General features: G+C 33.8%; 1 protein-coding gene and 1 pseudogene across 3 annotated transcripts in view; one reads left to right on the top strand and one right to left on the bottom strand.

Moving 5' to 3' along the window:
• Positions 1 to 15,395, bottom strand: part of LYST (lysosomal trafficking regulator) — a 222,156-nt gene that overhangs the window by 64,692 nt on the left and 142,069 nt on the right. For all 3 annotated transcript variants that reach the window (XM_063595304.1, XM_057299849.2, XM_057299854.2), the window contains 7 exons: positions 8,654 to 8,830; positions 8,001 to 8,077; positions 7,674 to 7,862; positions 5,208 to 5,353; positions 5,023 to 5,119; positions 3,833 to 3,894; positions 2,319 to 2,374 (listed from right to left, as the gene is read on the bottom strand). In XM_063595304.1, the coding sequence (XP_063451374.1) occupies positions 2,319 to 2,374; positions 3,833 to 3,894; positions 5,023 to 5,119; positions 5,208 to 5,353; positions 7,674 to 7,862; positions 8,001 to 8,077; positions 8,654 to 8,830 (804 nt within the window). The remainder of the gene's footprint in view (positions 1 to 2,318; positions 2,375 to 3,832; positions 3,895 to 5,022; positions 5,120 to 5,207; positions 5,354 to 7,673; positions 7,863 to 8,000; positions 8,078 to 8,653; positions 8,831 to 15,395) is intronic.
• Positions 11,782 to 14,899, top strand: LOC100981469 (L-lactate dehydrogenase A chain-like; annotated as a pseudogene).

Below are 15,395 nucleotides of genomic sequence, written 5' to 3'. Positions count from 1 at the left end.
CCTGCTAGGTGGCCAACAGAAGAAAAGAAGATGAGAAAAGAATCACTGGAAGGTTGAATCTGCTTGAGAGTATTAATCCTAGTGTACTCAGACAAATCCCCACATTCTGAAATGAAGAGGTAGGGACCACAGGCCCTACACATCCTACCATCACTAGGTCCCTCCCAAAGTACAAAATCAAGAAAAACTTAAAAAAAAATGCATCTTAATCTTTTGTAAATTGTAACTGAATACATAAATTATGCTACTTAATGCTTTTAATAGAGAAATAATGAAAAGTTTCTACTAAAGTTTAAAACTAGCTAGAATTTATCTCCTCAAATCAACCTGCATCCTAGTTTTCTTTTTTTTTTAATCAGTTTTTTTCCTTTTTAAAAAATTGCATTTACTTACTCTTCTGTGTTGACTAACAGGAAGCTCAGAGCAAATTTAGGACTCAATTGCCAAGAACTATTTTATCCCAGGCTCTTTATCTTTCCAAAACCTTAATTTTTTTTTTTAGATTCAAATTATCCTACTCTATGTGTGTTTTACTATTGTTCTTGGTCCAAAATAATTTTTATAAGTAGAGGCAGGGAATACACTATGAATAAAATAAAATGTCTTAATGAAAATGTAGTATTTTCATACTTAAAACTGAATTCTTCCTTTGTTTAGTTTCAACATTCATTCAGCATATATTAATTAACATCTATGCGCAAGGTACTCTGCTAAGTGCTCTGCATGAAATAAATCTGTATGGGTCAAAAAGGGGGCATGAAATATTTGTACACACATTTGCACACACAACGCAAGATACCAAATGTTATATAAGAAGAACCAACATTACAAAAGTACATAGGAAAGAAGGATCTTTCAATCTATTAAGAAGCAAGGTCATTTTTATATTTTTAAAAAAAATTTTCCTCTTTATTTAAATATAAAACACATTTATAGCATGCAAGTTGACTTAAAATTAAATGGTGTCTTCCCAGACCGAGTATTTGTGAATGTATCCTCAAGCACTGAAAATAAACCAACATATTCGACAGGTGGACTCGGACTCTTCTGTCACCTCATGTCAAATGGAGTTAAACACAAATTGAGTAGAATTTTTAAGGGGAAAAACTGTCGTCTTTTGGACATACAAAAAAGTTGTCTCATACATCAACTATTAAATTCCTTGGCTGATAAAAGGATCCATCTTGAAAAATAACATAACTATATTTTACTATCTGGGACACACCCTGTGGTAATTGCTATATAAATGAGAAAAGAATGCTGTTCATATTTCTGACTACTTTAAATACTTTCATGACTTTTTTTTTACATTATTTATTTTATAATCAAACTTCATGTTTTCACTCACTACTTTCTTTCTTTCTTTCTTTCTTTTTTTTTTTTTTGAGACAGAGTCTCGCTCTGTTGCCCAGGCTGGAGTGCAGTGGTGTGATCTCGGCTCACTGTAACCTCCGCCTCCTGGGTTCAAGCGATTCTCCTGCCTCAGCCTCCCGAGTAGCTGGGATTATAGGCGCCACCACCACAACTGGCTAATTTTTTTGTATTTTTAGTAGAGATAGGGTTTCACCATGTTGGCCAGGCTGGTCTCGAACTCCTGACCTCAGGTGATCCACTCATCTCAGCTTCCCAAAGTGCTGGGATTACAGGCGTGAGCCACTGCACCCAGCCTAATTTATTTAAAATAAAATATATATTAATAATTAAACCACACATCATCTCATTTAGTATATCCTTAGGAATTCCCAGCTTTAGAACTTTTCTGAAACAAAAAGCTTATTTCTCCTATTACAGGAATTTCAAAAAATATTTTAATGGCATAAAAGATAATTCAAATAAAAAGCTTCATTATACAAAAAATGTCTATTTTCTGATTAATATCAGTCTGTCTGGAATAATAACAATTATCATTATTAAGCTATGTGAATATCAGAATTACTTAAGTTATTCAATTATTTAATATTTTTCCTTTCTTTCTGAAGGCAAAGGTACTTGATAGTGAACTGGGAGTGGCAAGGAGTAGATATTTGTTGCAACGGAGGACAGTAATAAGAAGGAATGAACATAAATTGATATAATAGGAGCATTTAGAATATGACTTATATTAACTGCTATGATACTTGGGCCATAAGCCAGAGGAGATGGTACAGTCTTCTTTTTAAAATTATATTTAAAAAAATGTTTGGAACTCAGACCAATCTATACATAGAGTGACAAAGAATGAACTCTAATAGTTCTTCCTTCTCTCTAGTTATACTGAATTGATACATTTTTGGAATCTGTCTAGATGTATGTAGATACAGACTTAAGCCTCTACTCACCGAACTTTCAACTGTATCAGAAGCATTATCTTCCACAAAATACATTCCACATTTACCTGCAGAAAGTAATTGGATATAAGGGTTTTAAAATGTATGTGCACACTACCATTCATGGTTTAATGCATGGTCTCTAGAGTCCTTTGGTCTGAATTTGAATCTCACTACCTCGACACAGTTCCTGGCACTCAATAAATATTTTTGAATAGTATCCATGAAGTCTTGGGCAAGTTGCTTTACCTCTTTGTGTCTTAATTTCTTTATTTAAAAAAAAAGGTTGCAGGGAGCTCTATTTCACAGAGCTACTATGGGAATTAAATTAGAATATATGCAAAATGCATATGTGCTCAGTGCTAAATAAATGTTGGCTATTTATTATTACCATTATTCTTACATTACTAGCATATCGATTTGCTTTATTTTGTTCCACACTAATTGAAGTCAAGTGGTAAACCAAATTATCTAGAAAAAGGGAAATCCTTAATTATTTTGCAGACTGAGACACTCAATAGGGTAGAGTAGGCCCTAAACATAGCCCCCAACTTTTTCCCATTTCATAGGCTGGCTGTTGCTAACCCATGTCCCTACATCATGTTTTAAAATGTTGGGAACTTCTCTGAGGTTCCGCCCCCTGCATGCTCATCACCCTCGAGTAGTGAAGTAGTGAAGTAGTGGCATGGCTAGCTCAGAGAAGGGTACTATCTCCATCCTTGTGACGGTGGGGCTCAGTCCCAGCAGGCTTGAAGCTCCATATCTTGGACCTTGGAGGCTATAGCTTACAACATTCATTCTCGAATTTGAAGGTACATCAAATCACTGGAGGGCTCATCAGAACATAGACTGCTGGGCCCCACCCTCAGAATTTCAGATTCATCAAGTCTGGACTGAGGCGTGAGAATGTGCAATTCTAAGAAGCTCCCATGAGATGCTGATGCTACTAATTCAGGGTTCTCACACTTTGAGAACCTAGCCTACAGCATACAGATTGGTTCTTTAAGGGAATAGAGATCAAGTGGTATAATTGTTTTCCTTCATATTTTGAGAATAAAATTTCCAAACAAATATAACTATATAGGTATCCATGGACTAACAATCTTCTCCTTTCTCTCAGAAGCACAATAGAGAATATAAATTATGGACAATCTTAAAGTAGACATATTTCTTATGGACAGTTATATCTGATAAAATAGTAGGTAAGATATCAACAATTTTTCACTTTAAGAAATCTAAATTGGCATATAATAAAAGAAATGGTTAAATATAAATTTGCATATTCATGAAGAAACAATTTTATAAAAACTAAAATGCTATTCATGTGCTTTTCAGAACACAAGATATCATTTCTTCACATTCATGACTCATATGCAATTACATATAATGTTAAGGCAAATTAGCCTATATGATACTACAGAAAGTTTATCCAATTTAATGGCATGCTGTCAAAAAACACTTTAAATAATCTAAGAATCAAATAAGGCAGGGTGAATATGTGCAAAATTCTTCAAAATTTGACTTACCTAGTAACAATTCACCAGCTGTCTCTCTAGATGGTGCAACACTGATGCATCTTCGATTCACTCTGTCAAAACATATTTAAAATTACTATGACTAAATGTTCTGACCAATTTCAGAGAGGATATGCTTTATTTTACCTAGTAAAAGATTTCTGCAAAGCAGACTAGATAGAGTTCCAATAGCATGAGGTATCTTGTCAAAACCCACATGAAAATATTAGCTCCTTTTTAGCATTCTATTAGAAGAGAAATGACTGAAACACCTAGAAAAGGCTAATAATCCCTATAACCTGTAGACAGAATATAGAAATTAAGTTATTTAAAAGAGATATCAATATTTTATATTTTCTAGTAAATAAGCAAACATTGTTTCATGCCTCTGATACTTCAGATACATTTTTTGTGTGTGCTCTTTATTTTTGTATTATTATTTTGTATTATTATTTGTTATGTACTATTATTGTATTATTTACATTATTATGAAGGTAATTTATCAAATACATTTTTAAAAAAGCCTAGTATTCTAGGAAAAACAGAGGATTTGGAATCAGAAAGTTCCTTTGTGTTCTTAGCCAATTATCTTCTTTGTGTCTCAGTTTTTCATCTATGAAATGGGTATAATAACAACCACAATAACTGCAATGATAATACTATCAATAGTTAATATATAATAACATACTTAATACTCAACAACGCTATGATACCTATTATTATTTCTTCATTTAATAGATGAGGTAACTGAGACAGAGAGGTTAGGTAACTTGCCTAAGATTAAAGAGCTAGTAAGAGCAGGAACTAGAATCTAAACCTTTAATCACTACATTATATTGCCGCTTGATGATACCACCAGCAGCTCTATCTATATTAATAGATAGAGATGTTAAACAGTCAATTACAAAATATGTGTATATATATACATTTTTGTGTGTGTGTGTGTGTGTGTGTGTGTGTTTGTGTGTGTGTATGTAAACTAACAAGGGCCAGAACATGATGACTGAAATCCCATGAACTCTTGCTGTCAGAAATGTCATTTCCTTTTGGATTTTGGCCATATAACCTTGTCCTCCCTTGAGCCTTTCCTGTTTAGGATTTTTCTGAAAATGATGGCATTATATAAAATAAATATTACATAAACACTACAATAAGCTGTTGTATATTCACGAAAGAGTGAAGGTCTATTGATTCAAAGTTACCTTATAGATTCACTTGCAGCTTTGTCTTTGACAGTAGAAGAGAAAGAAGAATGAGTTTTGTCTTCAAACAGGTAAGAGAGTGGTGGTTTGACAACATCTGTTGAGGAGAAAAGTAAATATTATCTTTATCTAATGACCATAGTTCTCTGCTATATTTATATGTTGAGTCAAGAAGCCACTATTACCTTCTGATTTCTGTCTATCCCTAAGGAGATACTTATTTGGAATAGTTAAATAACATCTCTGTAAACGTCTCCTCTCTCGATTTGGCCCTTCTGTTGGATCCAACTGCCATGAGGTTGGATAGTAGATGGGGTCATACCATACTGCTCTGCAAGTAAAAAGATTAAAGGGTGTTTTAAGTGACCATCCAGGACTTGTAGCTATAAAAAAAATCATTATAGAGATTGAATAAGTAAGTCACAACTGATCTGTTAATTTAAAAACTCCAAATGTTTATATATTTGATCAGGGAATGCATATACAAGTAGAAGTAACAAAATCTAAGTGTCTTTTTGCTCCGGAATCCCAGTCTCCCAGTTCCTCGCCTGAAGGCAAGCTCTGCTTCCAGTTTCTTTCAACTATTAAATTTTTTAAAAGATATGTAATGACTACTATGAACACTTTAGCAACATAATACAATATGCTGGATTTAATATGGTTAGGTAAATTTTTTTTCCAAATTAATTTTTTACATTTCCCATTTTGCCTTTTTTTTTTTTTTTTTTTTGAGACAGAGTCTGGCTGTGTCGCCCAGGCTGGAGTGCAGTGGCGTGATCTTGGCTCACTGTAATTTCTGCCTCCTGGGCTCAAGCGATTCTCCTGCCTCAGCCTCCCAAGTAGCTAGGATTACAGGCTCCCACCACACCCGGCTAATTTTTGTATTTTTTTTAGTAGAGATGGGGTTTCATCATGTCGGCCAGGCTTGTCTCAAACTCCTAGCCTCAAGTGATCCACCCACCTGGGCCTCCCAAAGTGTTGGGATTACAGGCGTGAGCCCCCTCACCTGGCCTCATTTTGCCTACTCTCTAATGAAACAAATAAAATCAATTTCTTTCTGTGGTATGAATCACATTTTTAAAAAGATTTTAAAATAAATTTTATCTTAGATGAAATAAGACAGGAAAAACATATTAAATACATTTTTAGAAATAAATAAGAGAAAAAAATACCCTTATTCATACCCTAAACATACCAAAATACTGGTAGCGGTTGTTGTCTTTTTTTTTTTTAAAACGTGCGTCTGTTTTTAATTTGTAGTTATGATCATTATGATCATTTTTCTATAACTTGCCTTATTTTATTGAAACAGTATTATCTTTATCTCATCATTTTGAATGGCTGCCCAATAAAGAGGTAAATGCATTGTAATGTATTTAACCATATTATGGTTTATAACTTGTTTCTAATTCATTCACTAGCATAAATAATGCAGAGATGAAAACTTTTATGTTTACTTTCTTTTTCTTTTTTGACAGGGTCTCATTCTGTTGCCCAGGCCAGAGTGCAGTGGCATGTTCATAGCTCACTGTAGCCTTGAACTCCTGGGCTCAAGTGATCCTCCCGCCTCAGCCTCCCAAAGTACTAGACTACAGGTGTGAGCCACTGTGCCTGGCCTGCCTTCCATATTTCGAATATTTTCCTTAGGATAGAATCACTAAAATAGGATAACTGAAGCTAGAAGTAAAATGTTTTTAGGATGATTAATACATATTGGCAAAATGTACAATGCCACCAAAGTTCTGAGTAAGGACAGCTAATATCCTGCTGTGAATATTAGCAGCCAAAATTTTTGTTAACATAAAAAGTAAAATGTAGTATCTAGAGGTTCTAGAAAACCAAATTAGCCTCTAGCAATATTGAATATTTTCCCATGTGTTTGGTAATTCATTTGTCTTATGTGAGGAATGTGTTCATGCCTTTTGCTCATTCAAACTTCTGGGATCATAATATTTTACTTTAGAATCTGTGTAAGTTTTTCAAACAATAAAAATAACTATTTATTTGCTGAAAATATATTTCCAGGCTTTTTTGTTCTTGTTATGGTTGTTAAATACACTGGAAAAAATTAAGGTTAAAATCCATTGATTTATTTGCAGTTTCTTCTATTGCATTGAGCGTAGAAAGTCATCTATCCTTCAAAGAGTTGACAAATATCCTATTATCTTCTACTTTATAAACTTTTTGAGTAATTCTTTTATCCATATGGAATTTACTTTAGTGTCTAATGTTTAGTGTATTTTGGTACACCAAAGTCACATGAATAAGTTATCTTAACTAAATTTAGAGAATAATACCTTGATTTCTTTTTGTTATTTGTAATACATATTTTAAATTAGTTAGAAAAATATATTTTTCTCAACCATCCTGTTTCAGTGATTTCTCTATTCTTTTACAGGGACCATATTTTAAAATTAAGCTAATTTTACTATCTAGATGAGCTACTGCCCCCTCTCATTACTTTTCTTCCTCAAGAATTAAAAAAAACTCATATGATTATTCTTTAAGATGAAAAAAATCACAAATGATTAAACAAAAAATTATTTAATAAAATGATTTGATGAGTCTGAATTCTGGAATACAAATTCAGTTTAACATCAATATCTTACATCTTCATGGAAGACAATTTTAACTGACCTCCGGCAGCTTACCTATCATGTGTCAGTTGCTGAATAAGTTCCTGCCAATGTCTGCTGGCACTCAAATCTACTTTATACATTCCTCTAATATGCTGGATCACCTTTTTTCTCTCATTTCCTTGGGAGAGAGACACTGCCTGGGTGATATCTGCAGCTATTTTAGATATATCCTTTGATTTTGAATCCAGACGCTGAAAGAGACTAAACAAATAATAAGATTGTCCATAGTTAAGCATACATGGAACGTATTTATCAGAACATGATACTTTAAAACTAAAAGTATATGTGAAATCTAATGGATTCCTAAAATACATGCCTTTGGAACATATAAAATCTTACCTTTGTTGATTATTGTTAACTGTTTTCTGCCAAGCAGCTTTATTCGCTCCTTCTTCAGTTTCATATTTCTTTTGTTCCTAAAAGATTTAGATAATAATATACTATATAAAATTTATTATTTCTCACCTAACATTGTCACAGAGCCCAACAAACTAATTTTAAAACCCAGTTAACAAAGGAAAAACAATTGTCCCTAGGAGACCAGAATATTAAAATAAATGAACCATCTAAACAATGTTATAATGTTATAATTCTGTGTCTATATAATTTAGGTCACATAAGTTAGAGTAGAATGGTTAACCAGGGTTGCTAAACCTGATGAGTTTACATAGTTGCTTGCCTCCTTACTCTGCTTTTTCATTAAAGAACCTCTAACTCAAGGTATGCTTCAGCTTGCTTGTCACTTTAAAAATCTTTCCTTCACTGAAAGCTACTGATAATGGATACTGATGACCACAGAGAACAAAATGCTCCTTAAAATAAGCCTATTTTTTCTCACATAGAAAAAAGCAATATAGCATATAGGAAAAATAAAATAAAATAATCATTTCAAGTTCATCATCAATGATACCCTGTTCTTAAAAAAGTAGTGTCAATCATTCTTTATCTATGATGGAATCTCCTAAGAAAGTACTATGGTTTCATTGACTCACCTCTTTGATCATTTTAATAAGGTCTGCTTTTGTTGATGCACTGGGAGGGATGCACTTGTGACCACATAACTTCAAAGCATTCATAAGCAGTTCTGCTGTGTCTAGCTCTTCTTCAGTCAATTCATCTTGGTGATTATGTATCAACTCTGACAAATACAAAACTAACTTGGCTCCATGCTTTAAAAAAAGTAATAATTTTTTAGTCATTTAGAATTTTAATTCTTACATTTAAATTACTTAGTAGTAATTAAATTATATTGCTAGATTTATTTGGTTGCATCTGATTTAAATAAAGCACCTACAAAAGACATTCTGAGGATAAGTACAGAAATCTGATTATGCACTGAGTATTTGATGACAGAGGATTAATGCTAATTTTGTTAGATATAATAATGTTGTTATGTTACATAGGAAAATATTTTAAAAAAAGAATTTAGAGGTAAAATATCATAATTTCTATATATATGTTAAAATAGTTCAGAAAAAGAAGAAATGATGTCAACATAATAAAAATAGTAACAACTGTTAAATCTAGGTGATGGTTCCATGGTATTTATTACGCTATTCTTTCTAGTCTCTGTATGTTTGAAATTTTTTCACATAAAATATATTTTAAAAAGCAAGCAAACTAGCCAGCTAGCTTTTGGGGAAAGAATTTTGGAAAGGACTTGCTAAAGGAATACAGGAAAGAAACTGGGATAAAGGAAGATAATTTTTAGTTTTTCTCACAGAAAAACTGAACTAGAAGGGAAAGCTTCCTTTAGACCTTAAAACTTATTTACTCTTCTTCCTTTGGTGAAATTTCTAGAACTAAAACCTATCGTTAGTTTGTAAGCGTTCACTACTCCCTAGAACAAAAGGTGAAAAACTCTCAAACCCCACGCAGACAATTCTATGTATATATCCATGGAAGAGTTGTTTTAGCCAATCTTTTATTAACAGGCCCTAAAACCAAAATTTACAGTGTTACTTAAGATAATGACAATTGTCCTTTGCAGCACAAACCTAAACCAAACGTTCATTCATGATTTTTTAAGTGGTCCTTACATGCTGTAGATATTACACCTGATTCTACTGTGTACAGTATGTATTATTTAGACAATAATTTTGCCAACAAGTTAAACATATATATTTTACTTTAAAAATCAGCACTGACACAAATATCACTGTATTTAGTTTTATGACATTTTAAACTGTGAATAGTATTAAATGTCAGCAAATGGATCTGGAAATGATTACATTTTGGGTGATATTTAAATTAACATGCTGAATCACATCGTGTCATTTCCCAAAAGCAAAAGATGAACATATGCAATGGTGAAAATAGTACAGCTCATTTTAATGCAACATTTTAAATTAGTCAGAGACAGCTGCTACCTGACCAAAAGAGAAAAATGAACAGAAGCTCTGTGAGTAAAAGGCCTAAAGAGTTGGCAAATAAATAAAAACGGTACATGACTAAAAGACTTTCCTAAGTGTGTCTTAAAGGTAATGATCTTGATATAACTTTAAAAATATTTCAGTTTAGTATTCAATGACATTCAAAAATTATCTTGAAAAACTATCAGAAATGTTTTTATTCATTGTGAATATCAAAAGAAACACATGATTTTCTTAAACGCTTAAGTTGTTTCTAATACCTCATTTTAATACCCTCTGATCACTTACTGATTATCATTTCAGGGACTATAAAAGGTGTCACTGGGAATAGATAACAAAAAAATCTTATTTTCAGCCCTTAAAAAACTGATTTAAGGAATTTAATCTGTTAAACATGAATCCTTAGAAAATAATAAAGTGCTAAAATATGTAAGATATTTCTTTTCAAAGAAGGTTCTAAGAAGGAAGAGTTCTGAGTGGACTACAGAAAGGGAGAAAGGTTTTAAAGAAGGTATAGAGTGATCTGGGTCATGGCCAAATGAATGGATAGAATGGGGATATAGATAGACAAAGGAGAGAGAGGTGTTCTGTGCTGGTGGACAATATGAATAAAACAGCATGACTGTAAAAATAAACAGGATGTGAAGAGGTTGCAAGACACAAAGATATGATTATCTTGAAAAGAAGAGGGTCAGCAGGCTGGAGAGTTAATCAGAATCAAGTTGTGATGGCAAAGAAGTCTGGGGCTTAAAAAACCCAGGCACATTCCAAATGAAATACAAATTAAATGTATGCAGCTGTGAAAAGGCATAAAGAAGATCACTCTATACTACTATGTAATAATGATCTCTAGGATATACTAAGTGAAGAAAGTAAGGTGCAGAAGAGTGTGTATACTTTGCTATCTTTCTTTGTGTTATGAAGTAGGGGACAGAATATTTACATGTGTAAATACATGTATACATAGATTTCCTTGTATCTTCAACAGAAAAAAAAAGTCAGTTACCTACACAGAGAGGGAAAGAATAAGAGGAGGGGAAAGGGATAAAAGCTAGAGCCTCTCTGAATGTGCTGTTTCACAACGTTGCTTTTAGAACCATGTAGACATTTCACATGATTAAAAACAAAATTAAGCAAACAAACAAAAACCCAAAGGAATCCCAAAAAACTATAAAACAAACTGGAAAAAAAAAAAGCCTACCTACCTATCTAATTGGTTGAAGTTGGCAGCCGGACCAAATAAAGAAAACTATTTTAAGTGCTTTTATAATACAGTATTTTCACTGTATAACCATAATAGTATGCTAAGAAAAAAAGAACCACAAAGACATCTTCAACTGCACTCAGCAGGATTGTTATTAGTGATCATGTTGATCATCTTATTTTGAAAATGTTATATATGTAGAAAGACAAAGCAAATAAGTGATTATGTTAATGTTAGGAACCAAGATATCAACATTAGAAAGAAATACAAATAAAAGAATCCAAGAAAAAGTGAAAGTATAAACTCATGACTTGTCTTTCTAAAAAAATACGTATTTCCTAGCTTTGTCCACTAAAAAAGGCTGAGAAGAAATGACAACCCAGTAGAAATAAACATACCTAGTCCTTAGATTTGTAGTCTCTAAATACTATCATCTCCTTAAAAGGATATAAGGTCTTCTTGGGAGGGAAGTTGGGTTCTAGGTTTGGGGAAGGAATTGCATAAGGTGGGCCTGGGACATTCTTCTGTGCCAGAAAACAAGGAAGTTTAATCATATTAACTTGTTAAAATGAAAAAGCCATGTCGACACAACAACTTGAATCTACAGAGGTGTTAATTTTAATATCAAACTGAATAATGACTGCAATAGACTAAAACACATAACATTTATTTTAAAATACCTGAGCTCCTAATGACACTCCAAAAATAAAAACAAATACAAGAATTAGAGGCCAATAGGGGCATGAATTCATCATTCCAAAAATTAATAAACAGGGAAGGAAACAGCATTTATCCTGCTTTTTCTTGACTGACTGTATTTAAAGGTAGCGAAGGTGCCGGAGCCACTGCCGACGAGTCTGGATCTCATTGCCGCGTGCCCCAACACCCGCCGGACGTGCATTTCCGATTCCTTTTGTTTCCAAGTCCAATATACTCTCAAGTATATGCTCAAGGATCAGCTTATTCACAGTCTTCTAAAGGAAGAACAGATCCTCCAGAATAAGATTACAGTTGTTGGGGTTGGTGCTCTTGGCATGGCCTGTGCCATCGGTATCTTAATGAAGGACTTGGCAGGTGAACTTGCTCTTGTTGATGTCATGGAAGACAAATTGAAGGGCGAGATGATGGATCTCCAACATGGCAGCCTTTTCCTTAGAACACCAAAGATTGTCTCTGGCAAAGACTATACTGTAACTGTAAACTCCAAGCTGGTCACTATCACGGCTGAGGCACATCGCAAGAGGGAGAAAGCCATCTTAATTTGGTCCTGTGTAATGTGAACATCTTTAAATTCATCATTCCTAATGTTATAAAATACAGCCCGAACTGCAAGTTGCTTATTGTTTCAAATCCAGTGGATATCTTTGACCTATAGTGGCTTGGAAGATAACGGCTTTCCCAAAAACCATGTTATTGGAAGTGGTTGCAATCTGGACTCAGCCCAATTCCGTTACCCAATGGGGGAAAGGCTGGGAGTTCACACATTAAGCTGTCATGGGTGAGTCCTTGGGGAACATGGAGATTCTAGTGTGCCTGTATGGAGTAAAGCGAATGTTAGTGGTGTCTCCCTCAAGACTCTGCACCCAGATTTAGGGACTGATATAGATAAGGAGCAGTGGAAAGAGGTTCACAAGCAGGTGGTTGAGAGTGCTTACGAGGTGATCAAACTCAAAGGCTACACATCCTGGGCCACTGGACTCTCTGTGGCAGATTTGGCAGAAAGTATAATGAAGAATCTTAGGCAGGTGCACCCAATTTCCACCATGATTGGTGGAATAAAGGATGATGTCTTCCTTAGCGTTCCTTGCATCTTGGGAGAGAATGGAATCTCAGACCATTTGAAGGTGACTCTGACTCCTGAGGAAGGGGCCCATTTGAAGAACAGTGCAGATCCACTTTGGGGGATACAAAAAGAGCTGCAATTTTAAAGTCTTCTGATGTCATACCATTTCACTGTCTAGGCTACAATAGGATTTTAGTTGGAGGTTGTGCATATTGTCCTTTTTATCTGATCTGTGATTAAAGCAGTGATGTTAAGATGGATTGGGAAAAACATCAATTCCTAAGGTTAGAAATAGGAATGGTTTGTAAAATCCTACAGTATATTCTGTAGGTACTATATCCTGTAGGTAGCTATATCTTGTAGAACCATTCTGTAGGCTGGATGGTACTAATCTTGTGTAGTCCTAAACTGGTTTGTGTGAAATAGTTCTGCCACCTCTAAGGCACCACTGCCAATGCTGCACATGCTGCAGTTGGCCCTTGAGCCAGATGGATGTTTACCGTGTGTTATATAAATAACTTCCTGGCTCCTTCATTGAACATGTCTAGTCCAACATTTTTTCCCAATCAGTCACATCCTGGATCCAGTATATAAATCCAATATTGCATGTATGGTGCATAATTGTTCCAAAGGATCTTATTTTGTGAACTATATATATCAGTAGTGTACATTACCATATTATGTAAAGAGATCTACATATAAACAATGCAACCAACTATCCAAGTGTCATACTAACTAAAACCCACAATAAACCTTGAACAGTGAAAAAAAATAGAAAAAAAAAAAAAAAACGTAGTCAAATAGTTGACAAGGGAAAGTTCTTCCCTATAGGAAAGTCATCAGAGCTTATAGATGCTGACGGAATGAGAGACTTAGAGAAATCACTATCTTGTAACTCTTTAATGAAAAAGTGGATCTTGGCAATTATCATCAGTGGCTGCTAAAACTATTAGGTTAAAGATAATATCCTCAGTCTTCGTGGGTGAATAAACAACTGGCCTTGGTGACGAAATGGATTGAGAGAGAGAAGAAAAAGTCAACGACAACCACAGTTAAAATTTTCAAGCTGAAATTCAATAATGATACCACTGACAGACATGAAGTAGTGGGAAAGGGAAGATGGTATGAGAAAAAGTGGACTGTTAACACCGCAGTTGAATTTTGATGGATAGCAACTTTGCTGAGTATAAAGGAAAGAAAAAAAACACCATTTCAAATTCTCCACAGAAGGAAAATACAGGCTAAATATGCTTCTGTCTTGGGAAAAGGAAGACAGTGCCCTCAGTGTACTCGAAAGTGTCTTAATACTGGAAAAAGCACCTAAAAGTATTCCTTCCAGATAGTTTTGACTCCTAATATGATATGAGTTTTCCATGTATTAAAGGGGATACCTATCCTTTTTAATATATCCTCTCTCATCTCTATTGAGGTATAACTTACATATAATAAAGCATACATATATTAAGTGTTTCTATGAGTTTTGACAATTGCATACATCCATTTAACCACTACTCAAAATAAGACCTTATTTTTATCACCCCAAAAAGTTCCCTTAAACCTCTTTCCAGTCAATTCCCTTTCTCACCATCCCCCTTCCACAGAGACAACTACTGTCCTGAATTCTATCGTCATATCTTGGTTTTGCTTGTTCCTTCAGATGAATAGAATCACAGATTGTACTCCTTTGTGTTTGGCTGTCCCTTTCCCCACTCAATGTTTCTGAGATTCATCCATAATGGTAGATGTACCAGTAGTCTGTTCCCTTTTAGAGCTGTATAATAGTCTATACAGTGCTGTAGAATAGTCTATACAGATTTCTGTCTACGGGTATAAAGAAATCACAATGTGTTTGTACATTCTTCTGTTGATAAGCATTTGAATATTTGTAGTTTTTGGCCATTATGAAAAAAGGCTGCCATAGATATTCTTAAACAAGCCTTTTTATGAACATATGTTTTAATTTCTTTTTCAGGTAAATATCTAAAAATGGAGTAACATGGTCACAAGTTAAATATATGTTTAATTTTTTAAGAAACTGTTAAACAGCCCTCCAATATGGTTTAATGTACCTTTTAAACTTTCCAACTACCACTCTTGAAGTGATAAACTTTATACACTCTGAAATTCTTTTAGGTATTTTGGGTTTGATTATTCCAAATGATTAATAATCTTTATCTATTTTAACTGACCACATATATTTTTGAGATATGTTATATATACTGTTGTTTGAGCTATTCAATATAGATGTTTCACAGGTAATATAATGCTTTTTTAAAAAGCCTCCAAACAATCCTTAAATAAAACACTTCAAGATGTGTTAACACATTACAAAGTATCTGACAGAAACTCTGAAACAGAACTTCTTAATTTAGGCA

Source organism: Pan paniscus, chromosome 1 (assembly GCF_029289425.2).
Source record: "Pan paniscus chromosome 1, NHGRI_mPanPan1-v2.0_pri, whole genome shotgun sequence".
NCBI classification, from domain to species: Eukaryota; Metazoa; Chordata; class Mammalia; order Primates; family Hominidae; genus Pan; species Pan paniscus.
This window is presented reverse-complemented; position numbering and strand designations above follow the sequence as displayed.